At 39.4% G+C, this 23,337-nt stretch overlaps 1 protein-coding gene across 1 annotated transcript in view; it reads right to left on the bottom strand.

Annotated features, from left to right (window-relative positions):
* LOC311221114 (protein unc-13 homolog B-like) overlaps positions 1-23,337 on the bottom strand; it is a gene marked incomplete at its 5' end in the record, with an annotated part of 215,635 nt that overhangs the window by 72,831 nt on the left and 119,467 nt on the right. Inside the window, 6 exons of the mRNA XM_084304904.1 lie at positions 4,198-4,339; positions 4,630-4,857; positions 13,099-13,318; positions 13,817-13,891; positions 15,555-15,633; positions 20,354-20,400. Of these exons, the coding sequence (XP_084161030.1) occupies positions 4,198-4,339; positions 4,630-4,857; positions 13,099-13,318; positions 13,817-13,891; positions 15,555-15,633; positions 20,354-20,400 (791 nt within the window). The remainder of the gene's footprint in view (positions 1-4,197; positions 4,340-4,629; positions 4,858-13,098; positions 13,319-13,816; positions 13,892-15,554; positions 15,634-20,353; positions 20,401-23,337) is intronic.

Below are 23,337 nucleotides of genomic sequence, written 5' to 3'. Positions count from 1 at the left end.
CAATCATTTTGCCGTTACCCAATGCTACAACACTGGCTGCATAAATTAATCATGCAGCTCTCCTAACTACAAAGAGCAGATAAAGTGATTCTGAGCATTACATCCTTAGCTATATTAACACAGCTTTCCAAAAGGTGCTTGCCACGGGGCATCAATTTTAATTCAAATATAAATTTCACATTGGTCACTGAGCAGGGAAACAAGCAGGATTTCATCAGAGTGCCATTTTCAGCATCTGCAGTACCTAGAGAATAAAGATAAGCAAGACAACCAAATGGTCCTTGCCACGCAATGAACAGAGGAGGCTGAGGATTCAGAGTTCCAGTGACATTTATAAACATGGTGGTCTCCAAAGGTAAAGACTAAAAAACAACACTGAAACAATCTCATATAACCACAGAGATTACTGAAAGATGCTGAGCTTGATAACAAGCTCAGCAGGTGAAAGGAAAATTGAGCAACCAAATGGAACCTTTTGGGTGACAACACAATGGTTAGCTATGCAAAAGCACCATTCCCAAAGGATTAACAGGAATGTCTATCATCTGTGGCTCTGCATGTCCTAGTAAAATATTGGTTATCTGCTAGCAGGAGGCACCGCATTTACTTTAACTGAGTTAGTCTTCTGTAGTAAGAGAACAAACGTGCCTCTTGCAAACTGCCCATTGACAATGCAATCTGTTCCAGGCAATGATTTCACACTCACCATTAAGGCCTTGTGCACAGATATATTCAGACAATACAACTTCAAGGGGATTTTACTTTAAAATGAGGGAGTCATTTTGTGCCTAGGCCAAGAAACCTAGCAAAGCCCTGTTTGCATCCAGTAACTTCTAGTGCTCATCATTTAAGACTGCGTTCCTTCCTAAAAAAAATAAAATAAAATAAAAATGGTATGGACAGCAAATCTGTAGCTGAGCCCACAATTCTTCTATTAAAATGGAACTCTTAAAACCTGTCTACCACTGTAACTTGTTCAAATAGATGCTCAGTTTCAGCCTTTACAAAGAGAGATTACTAGAAAGCCAGTATTTTCTATCTATAGTCTAAATTATGTCTAAATGGAGAATTAAAGCCTTGTCTTAATTGCACTGGAGATTACAAAAATATCTTCCCTCTCACATTACTGGGCTGTTTCCTAGGGATATGAGTTCATAACAAATTTCTTTTCAAAGGTTCTGCATTTCAACACACTTTGTGAAAAGTTACCAGCTAGATGGAGAAGAGATCTCCAAACTAGCTACCATTCTTGCTAAGTCGGCAGCCACATGTCTTTTATGTACCCATCAAACCAGACAACTCAGAACCAACTGAAGATAGGATACATACTGCTTTCTGTCCAGAGTTAAGGGCAAGAGAGGCTGAGGGCATCGAAGATAAGTCTAGAGGGCAAATGAAGAAGAATACCTATTAGCCTGCTCAACATAGCTATAAGGAAAGGGATCTGGGATTATAACAAAATAGGAACAGAATGTAAAGCCAAGGGAAGCACAATTCATTAGTGCTTGCTGATAGAACTTTTTTTTTTTTTTTTTTACTTGCAGCAATGTCTGGAGTCTCCTATCAAGCTTCACCCTCCCAGGCACCATACATGGGGAGTCTCTGCATCAAGCCTGCAACTCCTTGAACTGAGCAGAAAGATCAGCTTCTTGTATTTTAATAGGTGTTCAAACTTAATTGAAAGGCAAGTTCTCTGTAACATGTTTCCTAAAGGTGAGGATGAAAATATACAAACAGATGATTTTCAGAAAGAAACAAGACACCTGCCTGGTGATGAACATGCTCTAAGAACTGGTCATTAATCTAAGCAGAAGCCCAAGTGACATAGCCTAGTAATGACCTAAATAGTGCTTATAATGAAAACCCAAAGTCTTTTCAACCTTGTCTTTTTCTAAAATACAGTTCTAAATTTGGACTTCCAAATTGGGTCAGAACTACCACAACATCTCCTTAAATATGGCTTTAAGTTAATGTACTTTTCCATCCACCACTGTAAGTAAGCACAGAGAAGCTATTTCAAATAGTTATTGCTGCCTTAAAGTTTTTAAAACTTGTTTAAGCTGCTTTTAATAAACTTTACTGAGTCTGTGGAAATTATTGTATTGCTCAGCTGTATGCAATCTGCCTCAGCTTATGTCATGGATTACAATAACACTATGACAACTGATACACACATGTTTTTGATTCCATAACCAACCTTTGAAACTATGGTGGAATTGTGATCCAATAAAAGACACTGGGCACCTAATGAACACCAGCTGCAAACAAATCTGTCCAACAAGCCAAGTAGTAGAGGAACAGCAATTACTAACCTATACAACACTGACCTGAACTCTCTCTACTTGTGTATCTTGCACCCACTGAAACATTTTAGTGTTCTGAACATCAGACTTCTCGTACATCTGCTGCTAAGTAGGCTTTTAAAAACTACCCTAACATCTTTCTCCCACTATAACAAGTTAACTTAACTATATAAAAACCACATGCACCCTCAACCCTCAAAATTGAGCACCTCAATTGTTGTAGCAATCTCTTGTAAAAAAGCTTGTTAAGTAATGGGTATTGTCATGCATATGTGGATTTAACTTTCCACTGGATTACGGAGGGTAGAAGATTTCATCCATTTTTAGAGTAGTAAGCTCTAAAAAAATGACCCACACATGGAGGGGAAAAAAAAAAAGGCATGTAAAAAGACTGGCACTGCACACACTTTTAAATGATTCTCCTCATCCAGCATATGTTGAGCTTTGACATCAACCAATAAAACAGCACATGGATGCCAGTACTGAGTGATCTCCTGCATTTGATCTGGATACAGTCATCATTTCATTTACCTCTTCCTGCTATTCCAAGGCAATTAAAACAACCACCTAGACATAGATAAGATTCAAAGTAGCATCAACTCTAATGCCCAGCAGCATATTATCTGCTGAATCATAGACACAGATAAAATCTAAACAGCAGCACTGTTAAAACTGTGACATTTATCACGTTGTGCTATCTATCTTTAAACATAGTATTTGTTGAAGCTCCTAAAATTAGAAGGGAACACACTGCAAATACCATGGTAACTACTTGGCATGGTAAATCAAGGTCCTTAAGGCTCCCACACAGACTTACTGCTATTGTGACTGGAGTTAACCAAATGGCATCTAAGCATACTTACTACTTACCAAGAGGTTCCGTTACTTTGGATTAAAGTAAGAATAAACTTAATAAATAAATAAAAACCCAAGAATTTACTCTCTCAAAATAGCACTGAGATATTTCTGATGTTAATGAGGAGCTCAAAACTACTTTAAAATAATTTTGTTTGGACTGTGCATTTTAAAGACAAAGTTAGATTGATGTAAGCTTGATTGTAATATATAATTTCAGCTTGCAGAGAGCTCACTTCAAGCACAAGGGAAAAACAAGGAGGGGGAAAAAAAGAGAAGAAATAAAGATGTCTGGGGTTGAAAGAGATCATCCAGAATCTTCAGAAACTACTTACCCAGTAGATTTCACATCTCCCTTTTGTGTTGTATTGTGTTCAATGATAAATTGAGGGTAGTGTTTACTTATTCAATAAAAGCAGGATAGAATAATACATTCTTCAGTCTTTTGAACATATTTGATACTTAAAAAAAATGTGCCTCCAGCCTTTCTTCTCAATTCAGACATGGATACATTGCTCATCTTGAAAGCAGATAATCCCTCAAGTTATTGTTACATTGATTTTCCTGAACTAAAGGGGGAGATGGCAGTGTTGCAGACAAGTGACAAACAAATAGCTACCTTTAACCTTTGTTGGTCAAACACCAATCACAGCAGCAGGTCACAGAAAGTTTGCTCAGCCTTTTATACAAACTTCACTCTTTTATATTCCAAATAATTTTGAAACTACTTCTATTATACAGGAACAAAAGTCACCAAGTTAAAGATTTTCCTTTCTTTATCTTTCTCTAGAAACATTAATGTAAGAACGCTCACAGAGCAGACAATTTATCTATATAAAAGCAAGAAAGATCAAGTGGACAAGCGTGCACTACATACATTATTACAGACATCAACCCTCCAGATGGGCACACAATGTCAAGCAGAAATAAAACCTTCATACACTACAGGCAGTGTGGGATTGCATGTTGACAAAGATGGCATAACTGTCAAAGTACAGATCACACAAAGAGGGCTACGAGTCCTTGTAAGAGTACTTACAAATAAAACTTCTCTTCCCAAACAGGGTTAAGATTCCCAAAAATTGTTTTTGTCCTCTTCTTTGTTTTACCAACTTGAACAGTTACATACGGATCGCTGGAACCAGTCTTGTCTTTGGCTTGCAGACCCTGAGCACACATCACTGGAAGAAAAAAAGAAGGGTTATTATAACCATTCACCAATAATTCTGTGTTCACACACCATATGAAGCAGCAAATCAGTCTGGTCAAAGAAAGAGGAATATCACTCATAAGAGTTTTTTCTGATGAGCCTCAGCTCATGGCACATTACAACACCTGGGGCAGGAGCATCTCCACCTGCCACCTGTGCACTGAGCAGAGAGAGGGAAGCCTGCTCTCTCTAGTTTCACAACTTTTCCTTACCTTAGGGCCCCAAGCAAGAATGAGGGAACCTGTGCCTCCCTTCACTCACCTGTGATTGTGATCTTTGCTGACCATTTTGAGGTGCCATCAAGAACACTCTGCTTCACCGTCTTCATCTGCTGAGCATGTGTCAACTTGCTCTCACAGAACACATCTCTAATCAAGTCAAAGATCTCTGGCTTGTTTCGTTCACGGATTTTCATTCGATCTTTCATGGCCATGATGAAATTCTGGGTTCTGTCTTCAGCTCCATGCTTTGAGCTCTTCTCTGCTGCTCCTGTGCATCAGGAAGTAAACAATGCTCATCAGAAACAGGCAAACACACCAAGTCATGCTTCATTGAATAGGTGGCAGGATCAAAGTCATGGGCTACTCTCCACATTATGCCTCTTGCTCTTGATACTTACAGTCAGACCCTCCATTTCAACATACATGAAAGAAAACTTGGACCACAAAGAGCTGGAATGTAATGGAAGGGGAATGTCCAGATTCTTCTTTATAGAAGAATCACTGGGACAAGATTGCTCTCCTGAGAACAGGCTCAAGTCCAACACCATTGCCATTGAGAAAGACCCAGAAACGAAGCAGACATGTACAGCAGACATCAGCATGCACCCTCTTCTCATCATTTTGCTTTAACAGGGGCCTCTGATCACTTGCATACCTCATATAAATTTTAAAAGTTAATTTAATTATGAGATAAGAATGCTCCCAGAGTCAACTATTCCCTATTCAATTCTGACAGCCATGTTTGCTGTCAGAACCCAAGCACAGACAGTTGTGTCAGATGTGAGGAATGAGTTAATAAAAATGACATGAGCCAACAGGGCAGACAAACCAGGGTGTGAAATGAAACACAGAAATCACCCTCTTTCTACATGCAGTCTGCATTTAAGGGATTTCAAGTTATGACCTTAAATCAGACACGGTTAAACCAAGACAAAAGTCCTGTGAACACATTCAGACATTATTTCAGTTTAGTTTAATATGCTTTTGCATGCTTGTTTTTTCTCAGATACCTTATATTAAGCCTTGTCCTAGAAAAATGACCTTCCCCAGCTGTTCACCAAATACTGAATGAATTACCTTAAAAATGTGTTATAGCACGAGCAAGCCTGTGTAAAGGCAGCCATCAATCACAAAGATACCCAAAAATTGTTTTCGTCTGGATCAAGAGCTCAACTATGGTATCTGGAACACCTTAACACAAGACTTCACTATTTTGCATTCGAAGACAGTTTCAGCACTTAATGACCAAGAAGAACAAACTTCTGTGAATGCACCCTCATAAAGGCCCCCCAGCAGTACATCATAACAGGGAACCTCGTTAGCAGGCTCAAAAGTGTGCCCAGTGACTAATACTGCCTAAAGACATCCATTTCTAGGACCTTCAATCTAATACCCTTTACCGTTACTAAATTCACTTCAATAAAGAAACAAAACTCAATTATAACTTCTACCATCCAAACCAAAAAGAATAAAAACACAGTTTGGAACAGACTGTGACCACTGAAGTTTCAGAAGTTCATTAAGAACACCGCATACCAAGGTATGCTATTAAAGACCTGGGTATAAAACAAGCCATAATTTTGCATTACCTGATAATTATTTTTTTCATTTTATTTGCTAGAGGCTTGATGTTCAGTATTCCATTTAGTACAATAAAATTTATCTGAGAAAAGGCCCCAGAGTTTCCTATTGTTGGCTTAAGATGAAATGAAATCAAAATACTGGAATTAATTATGTAGTCCCTGCTGTCTTCACTCACCGGTGATGAAGAACTACCACTACCCAAAGTGATGCCTGTATCAGACTATCATCCAGCTGTAGACCCAACACTTATTAAAGGAATACGAAATTGAAATGATACCAGGGGCTATACTTTGAACTTCAGATAAGAAATGCTATTCAGCGTTAACAGAACTAGGTCTTTTAGGGATGGAGGTGGACTATACAGTATATGCAGAGCTACAGAAACTGTAAGAGGCCAAGCTGAAGAAGTAGCTTTTCCTATGAGGAATTCTAAAATCTGTAACAATACCAACGAAGGGCAGGACACAGTTTGTTTTTGACCTGACCTTATGGTAATGAAGAACCAAACTCAAATATTAAGGGCTAGTGTCATAAATGAGTGAGTACGCTATTTCAGAAACATTTTCTAAAGAAATTATTAGCCAGGCAGCTTGCAAACAAATGTTTCGCTGCTGATCGCACAGATGGGACCAGAGGTAACACAATTTTGGAGCAGTGTGGTCTGCATCACTGCCTTAATGGCAAGCACTCCAGAAGCATCGAATAGGCTTTTGACAGCAAACATAGATAAATGGAAGAGTCCTGGCTAAAAATATATTTCACGTCCCCACTACCTCCAGAGACCTTGTATAGTGGAACTATTCACCAAGACTTGCTTCGGGTCTAGCAGCTGCCTGTGGCATCCTGAACTGCAGAAGATGCAAGCCATGCCACACAGACCCCTAGACATCTCTCTTTCATCACCTCTCAGGCCTGGCTCTGCTTCCTGACATTCAGAGGTAACTGCCCATCTCCATCCATGCTGCTCCCCCACTCTGCCCAGATGATTTATTAGGAAAAAAGGCTCCACTATTTCTCCACAGGAGAGATATTTGTCTCCCTGCAGGAGTTACACATGAACTGCAGTGCAAAAACCAGAATCAGACACTGTGTTTAACTATACACAATAACAGAGTAAAGAACAGACAAACCCTCTGTCACAACAACATATCTACTCTTAATTTTGACATCTGCTTGTTGGTACAAAACCACCATGGTTTCCACAATAACCATCAGAGGATTAATTACATAAAACATAGGTGATATAAGCCCAACGCATGTCACTGCACTGGAAGGTCAAGGGTGCCTCTCCTGCAGCTAAACTTGGATCATATTCATTCAGCTGCAGAAAGTTTAGGCCAGTGGTGCATCTTTTCAACTAGTTCTGTAAATGGCAATAAAAAGGCAAGGGACTATACAAGTACTGTGTATAGACACATATAGTACCATATAAATGGTACTATATAATATCTGGGCTTTCCTTATCTCTTCCTCCCTAGGAATGAATCACGAGTCAATTTATAACTGGAAACAGAAAGCAAGTACAACTATATTGGGAATGGTATTGATACAGCTATTAGTAAACTGCCAGTGCTGTTATCTCATGCTGTAAGAGGAAAAAGTCAAGAAAGCAACACTAGCAGGATAGAAGGCAGCTGTTCAGTAGGCGGATAATGCTTAGAAATTATATATTCACAAAACTTAAAATAGATATTCGAGTTTCAAATAAAGGTATCCTTCTTCCTTCTGTGCAAATATTTTCCTGCACAAGATTTGGGAAGCAAGCAAGCATTCATCACCATGGTGCCTAATCATCATTCAACGCCGAAGCCAAGATGATTATCGCAAGAGTGACTTATTGGTCTCCCTAACAGTCCACTCACGGAGCCAGTCTCTGGAATGCAATCTGTTCGGAGTGCAACACAGAACTTTCTCATCCAAAACCCAAAAAACATGCCAGACTTCCAGTTCTGAGTCAAAAAGTGCTGAACAATTCCAACGGTGAACCAAAGCCCCAAGAGACAAAACAGTACCAAGCAGGGCGTTCAGCACTAGGTTTGTTGCTCCAGTGCACCATAAAACAGCACTAATATAACTAATTACACAACAGAGATTTCATGTTCAATACAAGTTTGAAGCTTGAGATCTCAATTCCTCAGTTTTAAGATCTCCAGAGAACTGTATTTTGATATCCCGGGGTAATTTCTTTCCTCAGGTTTACCTGTAGTCTATTGAGGACTTAGATTAGCATCACTGCTGGGAAACGAGACATATACTTGCAGAATCAGAATACTAGGGCTTTCCAAATGCTAGTCCAGGACTGTGCATCTCCCTTTTGTCAGTACTTCACTAGTGTAACATCCTTCCCTTCCACCCTCTTCCTAATTCTGCCTACTTTTCTGCATCCATTTCTCTGCATCCTGCACATCCATCCTCAGCCATCATAAGGCTTCCTTTGATATCAACATTTCCCAACCAGTTGTATTTCAGTTAGTAGCACACTGGTGTTCAGGGCAAGAGATAAAGCCCCCTTTTTTCAAAAGCTTTATATGCTATGAGGATATATAAAAACCAACCATCCAAACAAACAAACAAACAAAACAAAACATCTATCCATCCATTTCCAGCCAAGTAAGAAAGGAATTGTACCCAACCAGTGGAGACCTCCAGGAACAGGTGAAAGATAGAGAGCATCTTCCCTAGAGCAAGTATTTACATTATAATGAAAAGGTAAAGTTCTCCATCGTCAGAATAGGATCTTGAAAGTACCTAGAATACAGAAACTTAGACTTTTAATGCTCTCAAAGTTAACAGCTTGGTGCCAACAGAGCCATTGACCAGATGGCTGCAGTACACATGCCACAAATAATTCCAGCCTTACTGCATTTCAAATATTGCCAATTCATGGAACAGTCTTGTTGAACTGATCTGCAAGGCATGTCCCATCACAAAACACTTGAAACAAAACAAAACAAAAATGCTGAACCCTAAAAGCTAGGAGGCTGAAAGTTGCTTTTGCTGTTTTGTTCTTAAAGAAAATTCCGATAAAATATTGATACCTTTCATCTCTGTTGGGTGTCATTCCTTGGATGCAACGTTTCCTGGAAATATATTCTAAACACATTCTTAATTGCCTACCAGACAAAGGCATTGAGGCAGTTTCATAGACATGATGAGCAAATTAGCTTCAATAGGGAAGAAGCACCCAATTTTACACAAGTGGATTTTGTTTCAAACTGCAACAAAGCACTGCTGAATTTGGGTATCTTATTGCTACAGTCCTACATATTTGTTCACTGTTATCAGATACTCAGTTTCTTAAAATATAGACAGTAAGTAAAAAGCCCTTAGAAGAAATAACCAAACTGAATTCTCATAGACTTGGGGAGAGAGATCCATTTATTTCCCAGCACTGAAGCATAGCAGATGGATAAACATCACATCCTGATTCTAAGGTCCCAAAGCATCTACCCCAAAATTCAAAATATAGACAACAGAATTTGTGACCAGCCTGAAAATTCAATTTACTCCAATGCAACATTTTCAGGAAGACTTGCGCAGACTTGAATGAAGATACATCTGAGGCATTAAGGCCCAATCAATAAAACTGTACTTGTTACCAGCCTGAAAACTCATTTTACTTCTCCAGTGCAACATTTTCTGGAAGCCTTAATTAGATGCTCAAGTGATGATAAAGTGATAGATTTTGAGAACAGTTTTTTTGTTTTGCTTTGTTTTGTGGGTTTTTTAAGGAGAAAAAACCCACCAGCAATAGTATTTTAAAATAAAAACTTATTTTATACAGAAACCCCTCCAGTTCACTATATGAGAAACTTCAGTCTCAGACTTATTGGATCTCTACACTATTGCTTGTGCCACAGAAGCACCCATTTCTCATTCCTCAAGCACAGTCTATGTTCTTCAAGCGTATCAAAAAATAATTCATGTTTTCCCCATCTTTTTCTAGCCTTGTGGGTTCCCATTAGAAGAATTTTAGCATGCCAAAAGAAAGAACACAGTTTCCTGAAAAAAACTTAGACTTCTAGTATCAATAACACTTTTTCCCCAGCCCAGCAGCACATCCACATATTGGCTGCAGTGTTATCTTAATTTCCCAGCACTGTCTTTCCTCTGCCTTCTCTTCCTTTTAATTATACAACTGATGTCTTCAATTTCCCTTTTGTCTCCACCCCACACAATGTTACCTACTACTCTCACATTGGTAGCTTCATAGCTCCAGCTCATGGCCTCTGTATCTCCCCTGTTCTGCTGCTGGGCAGTTTTCAAATAACTGAGTCTGTGAAGTTTCATGGGGTTGTGTTTGTTTTGTTCTTGTTTTTACCTTACTATGTGTTCTTCACCTGTTTTGAGCCCAGCACACTCATTTGCTTCCCCTCTGTTTGTTTGTTTTTTTAAACTCTCCATGCTGTAGTATCTTTACGTTTTGAAAGAAAATGTGAAAAGCAAACATCTGCAATCCTAGAGAATAAAATAACAAGACTTTATCTGTTACTTCACTGTATCTGAAAAGTAGAGTTGGTTCCAGCTGTTGCCTCTGTTACACACAGAAGTGCACAGTCTTTTGCCAACATCACATCCCACAGCCCATTGCACAAACTTATTTAACTCCAAACAGAGATTAGATAAACTGCCCCCACAGTTATTTTTGAGAGGCTGTTCCAGAGACTCCCTGTTCTCATCATTGAAGTTACCTTGTAGCTTCTACCTTTAATTTTCTTGAAGCAAATTTATTCTATGTTTAATTTTGTAAATGGTAAGCTTAAACAGACCATCTTTCTCACTGCTGTACATCTCCCTCTTCCCCACCATAGTTCAGGTATAAAAATGTTCAAAGAAGGATTAGACAAATTTTCAAAGCCATCACTGCCTGCTATTAAACATAGCATCACAGGAGCTCTTCACTGCATGTCTACGCATTTGCCTTGGGCTCCATCACATCTCTTTAGAAAGATGATTTTGGGCCAGTATGGCTATTCTTAGGTTCCTGAAATAGCATCATTCCTGTCCTCGTGTTCCACACTGCCAGGCCTCTCTTTTGAAAGATGAACAAGCAAACTCATATCTCACACATTTTCTCCTTTACAATTGACCTCTGCCCAGTACCCTTCCTTGTCTGAGTCCTTCTTTGGCATGGATTGCCACAGCTGCCCTCTGCAGGAATGCTTTTTTCCTCTTTACCATTAGTTAAACTTAGTTTTCCTTCTATTGTTTTTGACTTCATTACCTCTCCTCTGTACAGCTTTGTGACTGTTTCCTCACTGCTGCTCATGCAAGCCTAATTTTCCTCTGCTATCAATAGCATTTTCCCATACTGAGATATCATGACAATATCATGACACTGCAACATCTTGGGTGTGCATCTGAATTAAGCCTGGATACACATATCAACAGCTTTTCATCTCAAATACTGAAAATCACAAGTTAGCATATGGTTCTGGTGAACTCTACAAACTTACCATAGATCATCAGTCCTAACTATGACTTATTTAAAAACTCTGCACACATCAAAAATACATGCAGCAACAATGTCTATGTAAGGTGTCACGATAAGCTTTAAGAAAAACAAGTGACCTATGATCCTTTAGGCATCCCTTGCTGGATCATCCAGTCTGGCTTTTCCAAATAACTAGAGTCTGAGATAGGTATGGGATTTGACTCCCTATACTCCTGTAAGTGCTGACACGGATTTTCAATAAGCTGTTTTTTACATCACAAACTTCTGATTCTTTCTGACTTCAAGCTGGAACACCAAAAAAATCAAGAGCGAACAGAAGCAGCCCCACCTTCCTACTCAAGATTTAACACTTACACAGTGGAAACTTCTATTCCATTTAGGCTAAGATATTTTGCTCTCAAGCAGGAATATAAATTTGAGACCAAATCAAGAAACAGCTTTAGGAGCAAATAAAAATAATCTGCCCAAACCAGATGCCTAAAATCATACTTTTTCTCTCTCTCTCTTTTTTTTTCTTTTTAGAAAAAAAAAAGAGAAAAATCAAATCTGTTTAAACTTCTCCATTGTATGGGCAAGGTCTCTTTTACTATGCAAATTATTAGCTCTTTGCTTTCTTTGAAGAGAGGGCTCAGGTTTTGAACACTGCAGAAAAACAAAATAAACAGAACTGCTAGTAGTAAGATGAGATACTGCCCATATGCTTAAATAATACCTTCGTATCTGACCCATCATCCGTCCTCATTCAGACTTAGGTCTCTATAGCGACTCAACCACAGGGCACTTCTATTCAAATGGCAACACGCCTTGACAATCTGCACTTGGTATAGAGAATCCTGGCTAAGTCCATGGGCAGTATCCACTAAGCAGGAACCCACTGCTTAAAATCCAGTAAAGCAGACTGAACGTTTAAATAAAACCTGACTAAGATACTAGGGCATGATGGACAGAATAGGAATCAGAATATCCAGCTTAGTAGCCTATTCACTTGCCCTTGCTGCCTCTCTTCCATGCAGGAAATGCTAGCAAACATGCCACTTGTGCTGACACAGAGAGAGATTAAACACATTACACAGGTTAAACAAACTCTCTCTCTGTCTCTCCATATATATATATATATCTATATATATAATATATAGAGATCTATATCTATCTATATAGATAGATAAATAGATAGATAGATAGATATTTGTGTGTGTATACGTGTGGAAGAGTCAATTACTAAACCTTCCTTTAAAGCACACGAAGTACAATATTGCAAAGAAGTTCTCCTGCATCAGTGGAGCTGCATCCACAGGGTGACGAGCACAGGTTTAGCCTAATGGCACCTTTTCTGAAAAGACAGTCATTTTAACAGATACATCTTCACTTAGCATTGAGGTATCACCTTTATAATTAGGAAAGCTCTTGTAACGCTTCTTGAACAGCCATGTTCCACTGTGCTGGACAGAAAGCTGCAAAACCGCTACTCACTCTGTAAGCAGTCAGCGTTGAGCAAGTCTTGGCACTTCTCGTGGCATTTGACCCCACATTCAGCGCAGCGCATTCCCTGCCGTGCAATACCCCATAACAGCCCCTCACATTCATAGCAGTAGGTAGGAGTTGTGGCTGTCCACACTTCAAAGTTGTGTGGGGTTGTACAAGAGATAGGGTAAATTAAGGCTTGCAAGGTCTTCTTATAGACATGAGATTTCTGAAAGACAAGAACACACATAAATCAACATCCGGGAAGGTGTCTGAACCTGTTTTTGCTAGTTAACACATGGGTTTTAGGGAAAAGGCATGAACAGTGCAATTTATCTACACATTTAAAGCAGACAAATTTATCCAAATTCTACTAGTGACAGTAGAGAACATACTTTCAGAAATGTTTCTCTAGACATTTAAAAGAAAGTGGAAGAGATGGAAGAAATTAAAGTTTGTGGATGAGGAACACTTTACATAAAGCAAGTTTCGCACACTGTCTCCCATCGTAGATAACACACAAGGAAATAAGTTTGTATTTTTTAGGATCATACCTGACATATTAAATGTTATTTTTTACATGTTTAGTTTCTGTAAACAAGTGATACAAGAAGCTTTGCATCTATATTTCTAGACATCTGTGAAGCTGGCTCTGCATCCCAGAGAGCCAAACTCCCCTAATTTGCTTACTGAAAGTTAACATGAGCCAAGCAACCCTCCCACTTACCAGCTCTTCATCTTTGAGAGATGTTCTAGTGGCCATTGCTGAGGTAATTCCGGCTTTCCGGGACTGAACCAGTGACTAGAAGGAAGAAAATGTGTTATTCACTACCAACATTCAGAAATGCACTGGTACTACATCCCCAAAGATGTGAGCAAAGGCACTCTTTCATGCCAGATACCAAGCCTATAACATTGAAGTTACTTTCTTAAATGATAGCTCACATCTCAAAAGAGTTGAATGCATACTCTGGGAGGTCTCCAACTAGTTTTCATCTGCCCACAGGCAGTCTCAAACTTTTATTTGTTTCTCTGGTAATAATGATAACTGGGGTCACTTCTATGTTCTGGTAGCAATGGAAACACCAGTATTGCCTAAGATAATTACGTGGGACTCAATCTTCTATATTTAACTTTATTCATAAACAAAAGGAGATTATTTTGTCAGTTTTAAAACATACCCAACACTCCCAAATGTGACAATGAAAGGATACAAACAGGATAAAGGGTGGGTTGGGAGCACAGGTTTGAATGTGCTGGTGAGTCACATTCGTGGGCCATCACTGAATGCAATGAACAGCATTTTCCCCTGAAAATTGACCCTTTCACATCACACCCATGCCATTCTGAACCCTGAACCCTTGAGCAGCACAGGACCTGCCTTTGAAACACCTAATACTGCTATAAAAAGATGAAGGCTGAGAAAGAAATTAAAGCCAGCAATATCTATTCTGAAATCATCAAATCATATCAGACACCTTCAATTACGCTCTGATTTTCTCTATTTGAAGACAGACCAAAAAAGTTCATTCCATCAGTGATGTAGCAGGACAGAGTGCTGAATATGCATGCACTGCAATACTGCAGGTTCAAAATAAAAAGCATAAGAGCAGAGGGAAAATAAGGTATAATAATTTTTGGTTTTGGTAAAGGTTTGTTATATTGTCTTTAGCTCCACTTACCATGGCCTGTGGAGAGAGAGAATGAAAGCATACAAAGGAAGCAACACAGGTTAATGCCATCATTGCACAGGTTTAGAAGACACAAGCAGATAGTAAGATACATTAGGCTTCCCATGCATAAGCTGGCAGAGAGAATTGTATGCATCTTTTCACAGGAATTGCAGGATATAGAAACTTTGGTCTTTCAGATGTTACAGCATTTCTCCCAATTATGAATGTGCTATGTGTACTGATCACGCGGACAACAGAAAACCATTTGTCCCAGAGAAGCCGTATTTCACCATATCACACAACCATAAGAAACTTGTCTTCATTACTTTCTTGGTTCTAATGCTTCCTCAGCACAGGAGCCTACTGGCAATATTTCAAATTACTTTAAAAAATCCAAGCACATATGTTCGTTTATCTATCCACTCAAATTCCAACCTTCTGTTAAGTTGCCAAGTCTCACATGGACATCATAACTTTCCACAAAGTATGCGATTTTTAGGAAAATATTTAAAAATAATGCAGGCCCAAAAATAATCAAATATTCTGTGTAGAAAAAGAAGGAAGATGAACATGAAAAATATCTTAATTCTGCCACAAGAATGCGACACTCTATGAAACCATACCTCGTTCTCAGAGATTTTTCCAAGCGCAACTCCTTAAACCTCTTTTTCAATAATTAATTTAACTAAGCAGGAAACTTACAACTCTTTGAAGTGACAATGAACATTACCATATGTCAAAAAATAAAGCCACTTGCACCAGTGACTGTGTAGCAGAAGAAAAATCTCTTACCAGATCACTGACAAGTGGAATTGGCTTTTTTTTGCGTAGATCAGGCATGCTATCAATGCCATAGAGACCACCTGCAGGCCTGGAAAATCAAGAGGAAAAAGGATTAAAATAATCTCACCAGCAGTGACAGACAGTAAACAGATGACCTAAAAGCTTCCTTATAACACCATTCTCTTTGCTAATATCACATTCAATAAGAACATGAAGAATCAGTTCACTCCAAACACAACTTAATGATAAACCAAACTTGTTTAACTGCTTTAAAAAAAAAAAGGCATCTTCTTCATCTCAAGGCTGATTGTCTGAGCTACCTCAGAGCAGACTGCAGAGACTCCAGTCACTGTCATTGGCAAGTGAAGGCAGGCTTATCCTCACAGCTTTCTTGGGGCATGGATTTGGCAAAAATCCTCACCTAACAGTAGAACGAGAGATCTGCAGCAGTCTCTGTAAAGGTAAGAGGGTTGGCACTGGTAACCTGTGTGTTTTGCTGATTTGGTATACCGCAGTCAGTCACAATGATTTAAGACACCACAACTACTAGAATAGGGGCAAACTACACTTACTAATATTCTGGGACAAACCACTCTTACTCTGCATATAAAAGATGCATATGGAGCTACACTTTAAAATGATCTAGAGAACCAAATTTGCACATGCCATGGAAATTTGCAGGCTGGCAAGTGGCTACAGGCAGCCTGCCTTCTTTGGCAAGCAGGGCCTACTCAAATTTACATTTAATATAGCCAAAAGTCAAAAAAAACAACAAAAAAAAGTAAGTCTGGGAAAAAACAAATGATGACCAACCACCTGCATTACAGCAGACCATGCTAGGATGGAGAAAGATGTCACTGCAAAACCTAGCACAAGGCTGTGTCAAAAGAGGGCAGGTGTCTATTATATATATGAACATGCCATAGTGCTGCAAGGGTAAAATTGACTTTTTTGACTGGGCATAGGAAGGTGACACATCCAATCCATGTCTGAGTTGACAGATGCTGCTGGCTGAACAAGTCTGGTGGGAAGGCGAGCAGTCAAGTGTGACCACATGAACTGCCCTTGCCTCCACATGCAGCATTAGGCATATTTGCATTACAGAGCTGTGCACGGTTCTTTGTGCTCCTATATAATGAACAAACCCCATTCACAGTCTGCTACACTGCTCTGCCAGCAAAATGTGAACACTAGATCCTGCAGCTGGGAACAGGGGACTAACTCAGGCATGAAAAAGATCCAGGTTTACTTTACAGCAGTTCACTTAGTTTAAACTGCTGGAGTCTCTGGCAAAGAATGTGTTCTCTAGTACTGGAAATCCTTACAGCAAGGCTACGTGGTGTTTTTACTAAAGGCTATCCTCATTTCCAACACAGCTCCAGAAAATATTTTTGCTGGAGTTACACTGCAGTAATCCCTTCTGACTTACAACAGAAAGATCTGGCCCAAATCAGCAAACAATAAATATAAGCATAAGAACTCAGCACAGTCTTGCTGGGATCAAACAGGATTTTTTTTTTCTGCTGTCCTAATGCTACAAAATGCTGCCTGGTATTAACAATACTATTTTGGAGTAAAATAGGTTTCGCAGAAGACTATTTAGATGATGTCAAGAATTTCAGTACTATTTAAAACACAATACACTTTAATTTATTGTTTAAATCACAATACAGTTTAAGTTATTGCTAAGTTTTGGGTCAAAAATTTGGGTCAAATCATTATGAAAGCATATGCAAAATATAAAGGGAGTGTCTATAAGAAGAAAAGATTCAATAAAATAGTCACAAGTAAAAATCCAGAGTCAATGCCCCTGCTAAAGCTAACAGCACAGCTAACAAATAACACTTCTTTTCTACAGAATTTTTAAAGTTTTTTTTCTTTTTTTTTTCTTTGTAATTCAATTGAAAGGTAACTGCGACACTGATGTTTCTAAGGGGAAAAAAAATACTAGAATTGTATGTTTTATAATTCAAGACAAGCCTAAACAAGATACTGTGCTTGAGAAACATGTCTAGTTACAGCCTGGTTTCTTGCAAAATATTTATGTTAGACTAAGGTTTTTGCACCTGTAAAATAAGAGAAATGCTTCTAAGCCAAACTGACAGAGAATAGCAATATTTGAAAGGTGTTTGCATTCTCCTCTAAGAGAGGTGTCTTAATACCTAGACAGCTATATACTCAAATAACCTGCTATTAGCTTATTATTATTAAAAAAAAAAACACTTAATTTTCAAAATTATTTAGCTTGTGCTTTCAGCTACCTCAATCTCTATTCTAGCACAATCTCTTCTTTGCTTTACATAGTGTTTGTACAGACAGAAGTACTGATGCTGCTTCAAATATGTACATCATGGCTTCATATACAATAGGGTAACTCTCCTCTGCAATGCCTGCAATATTTATAGCATTATCATGGAGTGCTATATTGGGAAGTGAATAGCATCTCTGCGAGAATATGATTTGCACTAATAAATAAAATATACAGATATGAGATATTACACCCAGAAACTGATACATAATAACAATTAGTTATTTTTTTAAGCTAGCTTTCCAAAACCTGTGGTTAGAGACATGAAAATATTATGCCATTATGCTAAAAGTGCAAATAGCTTAAAGCTATTCAACCCGTCTTTTAATATGACCTTTATCACAAAGAAGTTTACATTAAATCTTGAAAATTTAAGGAAGCAAAGATTGTTTGTGATGATAGAAGATGGTTAGTGCCCTCAAAGGACACCACTTCTCTAATCCTCACATGAAAGAACTCCAAACCTGAGTGCTTTAATATATGTTGTGGCTAATTAAGCCACAATGTGGCTAATATTGGAATTAAAGGTTCACCATCCACCACCACGTTTTCTGGAAATCTCTTGCATGCAGGGATATAGTAAATAAGCCAAACTTTCATCAAAACTACATTACTCAATTTGTTTTTGTTAAATCTCCCATCTAAGAGGAAGAACTTACAGACTAGAGCAAACATGGCCTTGAACGGATGAAATAAATTTTAACTATTTCAGGACTGCAGTTGTATTCATCTTTCAGGCTAGGAAATCATTTCATGAGTCTGCATCAGTGTCCTGGTTTCAGTTAGAACAGAATTAATTTGCTTCCTAGTAGCTGGTGGAATGCTGTGTTTTGGCTTAGGATGAGAAGAGTGCTGATAACACCCCAATGTTTTAGTTGTTGCAGAGCAGTGCTTATACCAAGCCAAGGACATCTCAGCCTTTCGCTCTGTCCTGCCAACAGGCAGGCTGGGGGTGCAGTAAGAGCTGGGAGGGGACAGACCCAGGACAGGTGACCCAAACTAGCCAAAGGGGTATTCCATACCATCTGACGTCATGCTAAACAATATATAGGGGTGGCTAGCCGGGGGGAGGGGGCCGGACTGCTCGGGGTTAGGCTGGGCATCGGTCAGCGGGTGGTGAGCAATTGTATTGTGCATCACTTGTTTGTACATATTATTATTACTTTCCTATTATCACCATTGTAACATTATTGTTATTATTGTTATTATTATTTTGATATTATTATTTTCCTGTCTTATTAAACTGTCTTTATCTCAACTCATGGGCTTCACTTTCCATTTCTCTCCCCCGTCCCAGAGAGGGAGGGGGGAGGGTGAGCGAACGGCTGCGTGGTGTTTAGCTGCCGGCCAGGTTAAACCACGACAATCAGTAAACTCAGTGCACTGACTCCTTGTTAAAGCAGGAGAATGTGCTGTTTATAGTTAGAATAAATCACTGTCTTCTGCTCCTGCTAATTGCCACTTTTCCAGCAAAGTCTTGGACTCCTTAAGAAAGCATGGGGTTGCTAGGCAGCTCCAGGCATCTGCAGGTGTGGAGGAAGCTTTGTGGGAATACCGACATTACAGAACAATGACTCCCAGAGCAGAAAGCTGTATAATGAAGCCTCTGATTTAACTTTGCATTTTATTAGGAAAGCTTACTTCAGTACTATGAGAATTAACTTGTACGTTCAGCAAGACAACCTCTTGCTGAGATATCAGGACAAATCTGCAGCTACATCAGCTCCTAATGAGTGCACCATTACCAAACCGTATCGCTCTAATCACAAATGAGGCACATAACCTAGCAGCTTGGAAAATGCATCGTTCCTTTTTTTTCCATAGGGGATTCTAGGGAAGCTACCATGCTGGCACCTATTATGCTGAGTATCATGCTGAAATTACACACAATCAGAATTGTCTGCTTCATTTGCTGAAACTAGTGTGTTATGGAAAGAAAAATCTCTTACTCTCACCTGTGTAGATGAGGTATGATGACCACTGTTAGAATGAAAAGCTGCAATGATTTCCAGAGCTACTCCAGGTTTGCCTTCTACATTAACCACAGGAATCATTACAAAGACAGAAGGCTTCCCCAAAGCTACCTTTATTTATAAGAGCAACTTACACAGCCGTTTTTCTGAGCTACTCTTTCCCTGTCCTGAACCAGTCACACCTGACACCGGGGAAAAGACCCCTCTTTGTGACGTTCAGCAAGGATTATTTAATAACACTGTTGTAAGTGCCTGCCCCCATCACATTAGAAATTACACATTGCAACTAAATCCTGTCCTTAACCACAGATCTCCAGAAGAGCTGCACAGCCTACCTCTAGCTGTTTAAAAAGAGGCTATAAAATGTAGCAGCAGCCTGGCTCTAAGCGAGGCATGGCTACCTGATTATTCCCCACACCAGACATTAAGAGCATCAGTAGTGCTGCTCCTACTTAAGTTGAACTGGAGACCTCAAACTATACTCTAACTATGAACACAGTGAAATGAGGTCTCAGGATAGTACTTACCCTCCTTTGAGCCAGGGTGGTTTTGATGGATCAGCCTCATCTTGACCCTTAAATGGGGGAAGGCAAAAGAACAATATGAAATTAGCTTCTGAAAACACCAGAAAAAAAATAAATTAGCTTATATGCTGAGTAAAGGATAACAGACCACACTGCATGCAGGCAAATGCATACAGACAGTCACTCAAGCACCTCCAAAGGCCAACACATCAGGACAGGTCATATGGATGCACGGGCTATGCGATGTCACTGAACACCTAGAACCGGGACCAGAAGAGCCTGTTCAGTGCACCTCCTCTTTCAAAAGGAAGTCTTAAAGATCATCTCTTCCCTTCTTTTTTTTTTTTTTTATTTTTATTTTTTTTCCAGCCCAACAAACGCATGAGATAAGGTAGCACTCCTGTTACTACAGGTCACCACTGACATGAACATGGTCACAGTGAGGACGCTATAAATTAAAAGCACCTGTATGAAATGCGCAAACGATTGATCAGCATGGTACTTTGTACAAGCACTTCTGAACTTTGTTCACTCTCAAATGTAAAGACTCTCCAGCCCCCGGAGCTGGACAGTCCCATTGCAGCTCCATCCATTCAACTATTTAACTTCCAACAGGTGACCAGGAAGGGCTATCACTTGCAAGGATGGAAGCCACCACAGGCAGCAATAGGAGGATTAATTTTCACAAATTCAAACCACGTTCTTATGTTCTCATAGGAGTGTATTTATAGAGAGACATTTTGTTTCTTTGAAAATCTTCAGTAGATCAATTAGAGAAGTGTTCAAACATTTACAATCGGAGAAAAGAGAGTTTACTGCGTAAGGGGAAAACGGTCTATCTGTTACTGCAAGCATCTTTGTTCCAGCTTACAGCTCATATATTCTCCTGCACACCTTGACAGAAAAACTGGTTTCCAGCAGCAAAACATGATTAAAGAAGACACATTGCTAATATCTAACACTCCAAACTCAGATAATCACATCTGCCAAGAGGCTGTAACTTCCACACAGTGAAAACAAAGTACTTCCAGCCACGGGACGTAAAACCCCAGAATCATCACAATGTAACAGAGTATCAGGAATTAAGCTCAAATTATATGCAAGATAAAAGAAGACCCAAAGGTTTGTTTTTTGGTGCTGTGCTTAGGATGAGCTCTGTAACCTCAGATTCTTCACATGTGTCAGACAAGGTTTTCCCAAAAAAAAAAAAAAAAAAGGCAGAAATAACCAAGAAAAACAAGTTTCTGCTTGAGATCTCAAAATCAGAAGCCCATACTTCTTATTCATTATTTCTAGAACTCCAGGGGTAGGCAGATATGAAGTCTATACATTTTTATTTATTTTAAACAGTCATGAGCAACATGACATATCCATAACAGAATGTGCTCCCCTGGTTTTCTATGGGAGCTCAAAGGCCTGCAGATGAGGTAGCTACAGCCTGGACCCATGGTCCAGCACTGCTGCATATTTGCCCCATACCCAGGGATGCACACCAGGCTCCAGGCTCTTTTACCTAGATGACTGATGGAGCTCCACTCCATCACAGCTGTGCTTCCCAAACCTCTCAGCCTGAAACCTGCGTTTCCTCCGGAGGGACTTGGCTCAACTGCAGGTCAAGAGAGCAGATTTTGCGAAGCAAATGCAACCAGATCCTTCAGAGCACAGAAGGGAGGACATCCCTAACTTTGCCTTTGAGCACTTGGAAGAGCTGCAACAAGAAAGCAATCATCAAATGGAGTGATGTTTTACACTGGCCTGAACTCGACAGATCACAAATCGCAAGGGCTATACTGCAGTTCTGAGCCCACTAGATTATCAAGAACTATTTTGGAGGAAAAAAAGATTGAGTTCTGTTATTTGAGCAATAACCATCTCCCAAGGCAGCTGAGAGTCAACAGAGAATGGCAGAGAACACTGATGTAGGGAAGGGCAGAAGGCGTGATCGGGAAATTAACTTCCATTGCCCAGATTTTGACAAATGCAAAGTAAAAATGCTGGGAGTCCAGATAAACTGCACTTCTGCTCATTTATCTTCATTACTTTTGCCAGGCATTTCAGACATGTAAATAAAAAGAAAATAAGAGAAGAGGAAGAACTTCTGTAGTGACGAGATTAAAAATCATCAAGGTAAAAAAGCAAAAGAAAAAACAACAGAAAGAGCTTTCTGTAAGTCACAATATTGATGTGGGGCCAGAGCAGGTGATGGCTGTGTGGAAACAGGAGTTATCACCAGACAAACAAAAGTAAAGAGGTTAATTTGCTTCAGGCAGCGGTCTCCCTGGGGAAACGCTGAGGGAACCAGCGCCTGACATCCAGTAAACAAGGGCTGATGCCATAAGACTGGAGAAGAGCCAATACAGTACCCACAGCTAAGGCATGGGGAGAGGAGGAAGGAAATGTGATCCAGACTGGCACAGGCTCATTATTGGCTTCAACAGCTTGAAATACTTCATAGCAAACACAAAGGAAAGAATTAATATGGAGGTAAGGAAAATGGCAAATAAGGAAAATAGGAGGGAAAAAAAATACCATACATGGAACACTAGTTTTTGAAAGCATCAATTTGGGTTTGACAAAGCAACCATTTTTCTTTAGAGAATGAAAAGAGTTATCAACTGAATTTTCATTTCAACAAAAAAGCTTTGATGAAATGCCATGTGACATTAATAAGGCTGGATAGGCTAAGGAGGAGTAGGGGAGCTTTGTGGTGGGTAAACAAATTACTAGTTGAGCCATGGACAACGCAATAAGGAAGCTTGTGGGAGTAAGGACCTGCTGATAAAATCTGCTGATGACAAATATGGGAGAATTATCAATACAGAACAGAACTCAGACCTTGATGGAAAAAAAATTGATGACACTGAAGATTGCAACAACAGATTAAATATGGTAGAAATAGAAAGGTCAGAGCACCAAAACCTGATGTGAATTCTACTGCACACAAGGGGTTCCTCGGTGGAAGAACAGCAGGTGAAAGCAGAGTTGAG

Source organism: Netta rufina, assembly GCF_964035555.1.
Source record: "Netta rufina genome assembly, chromosome: Z".
NCBI lineage: Eukaryota > Metazoa > Chordata > Aves > Anseriformes > Anatidae > Netta > Netta rufina.
Note: the sequence above shows the minus strand (reverse complement) of the source record. Positions and strands in the feature narration are given on the sequence as shown.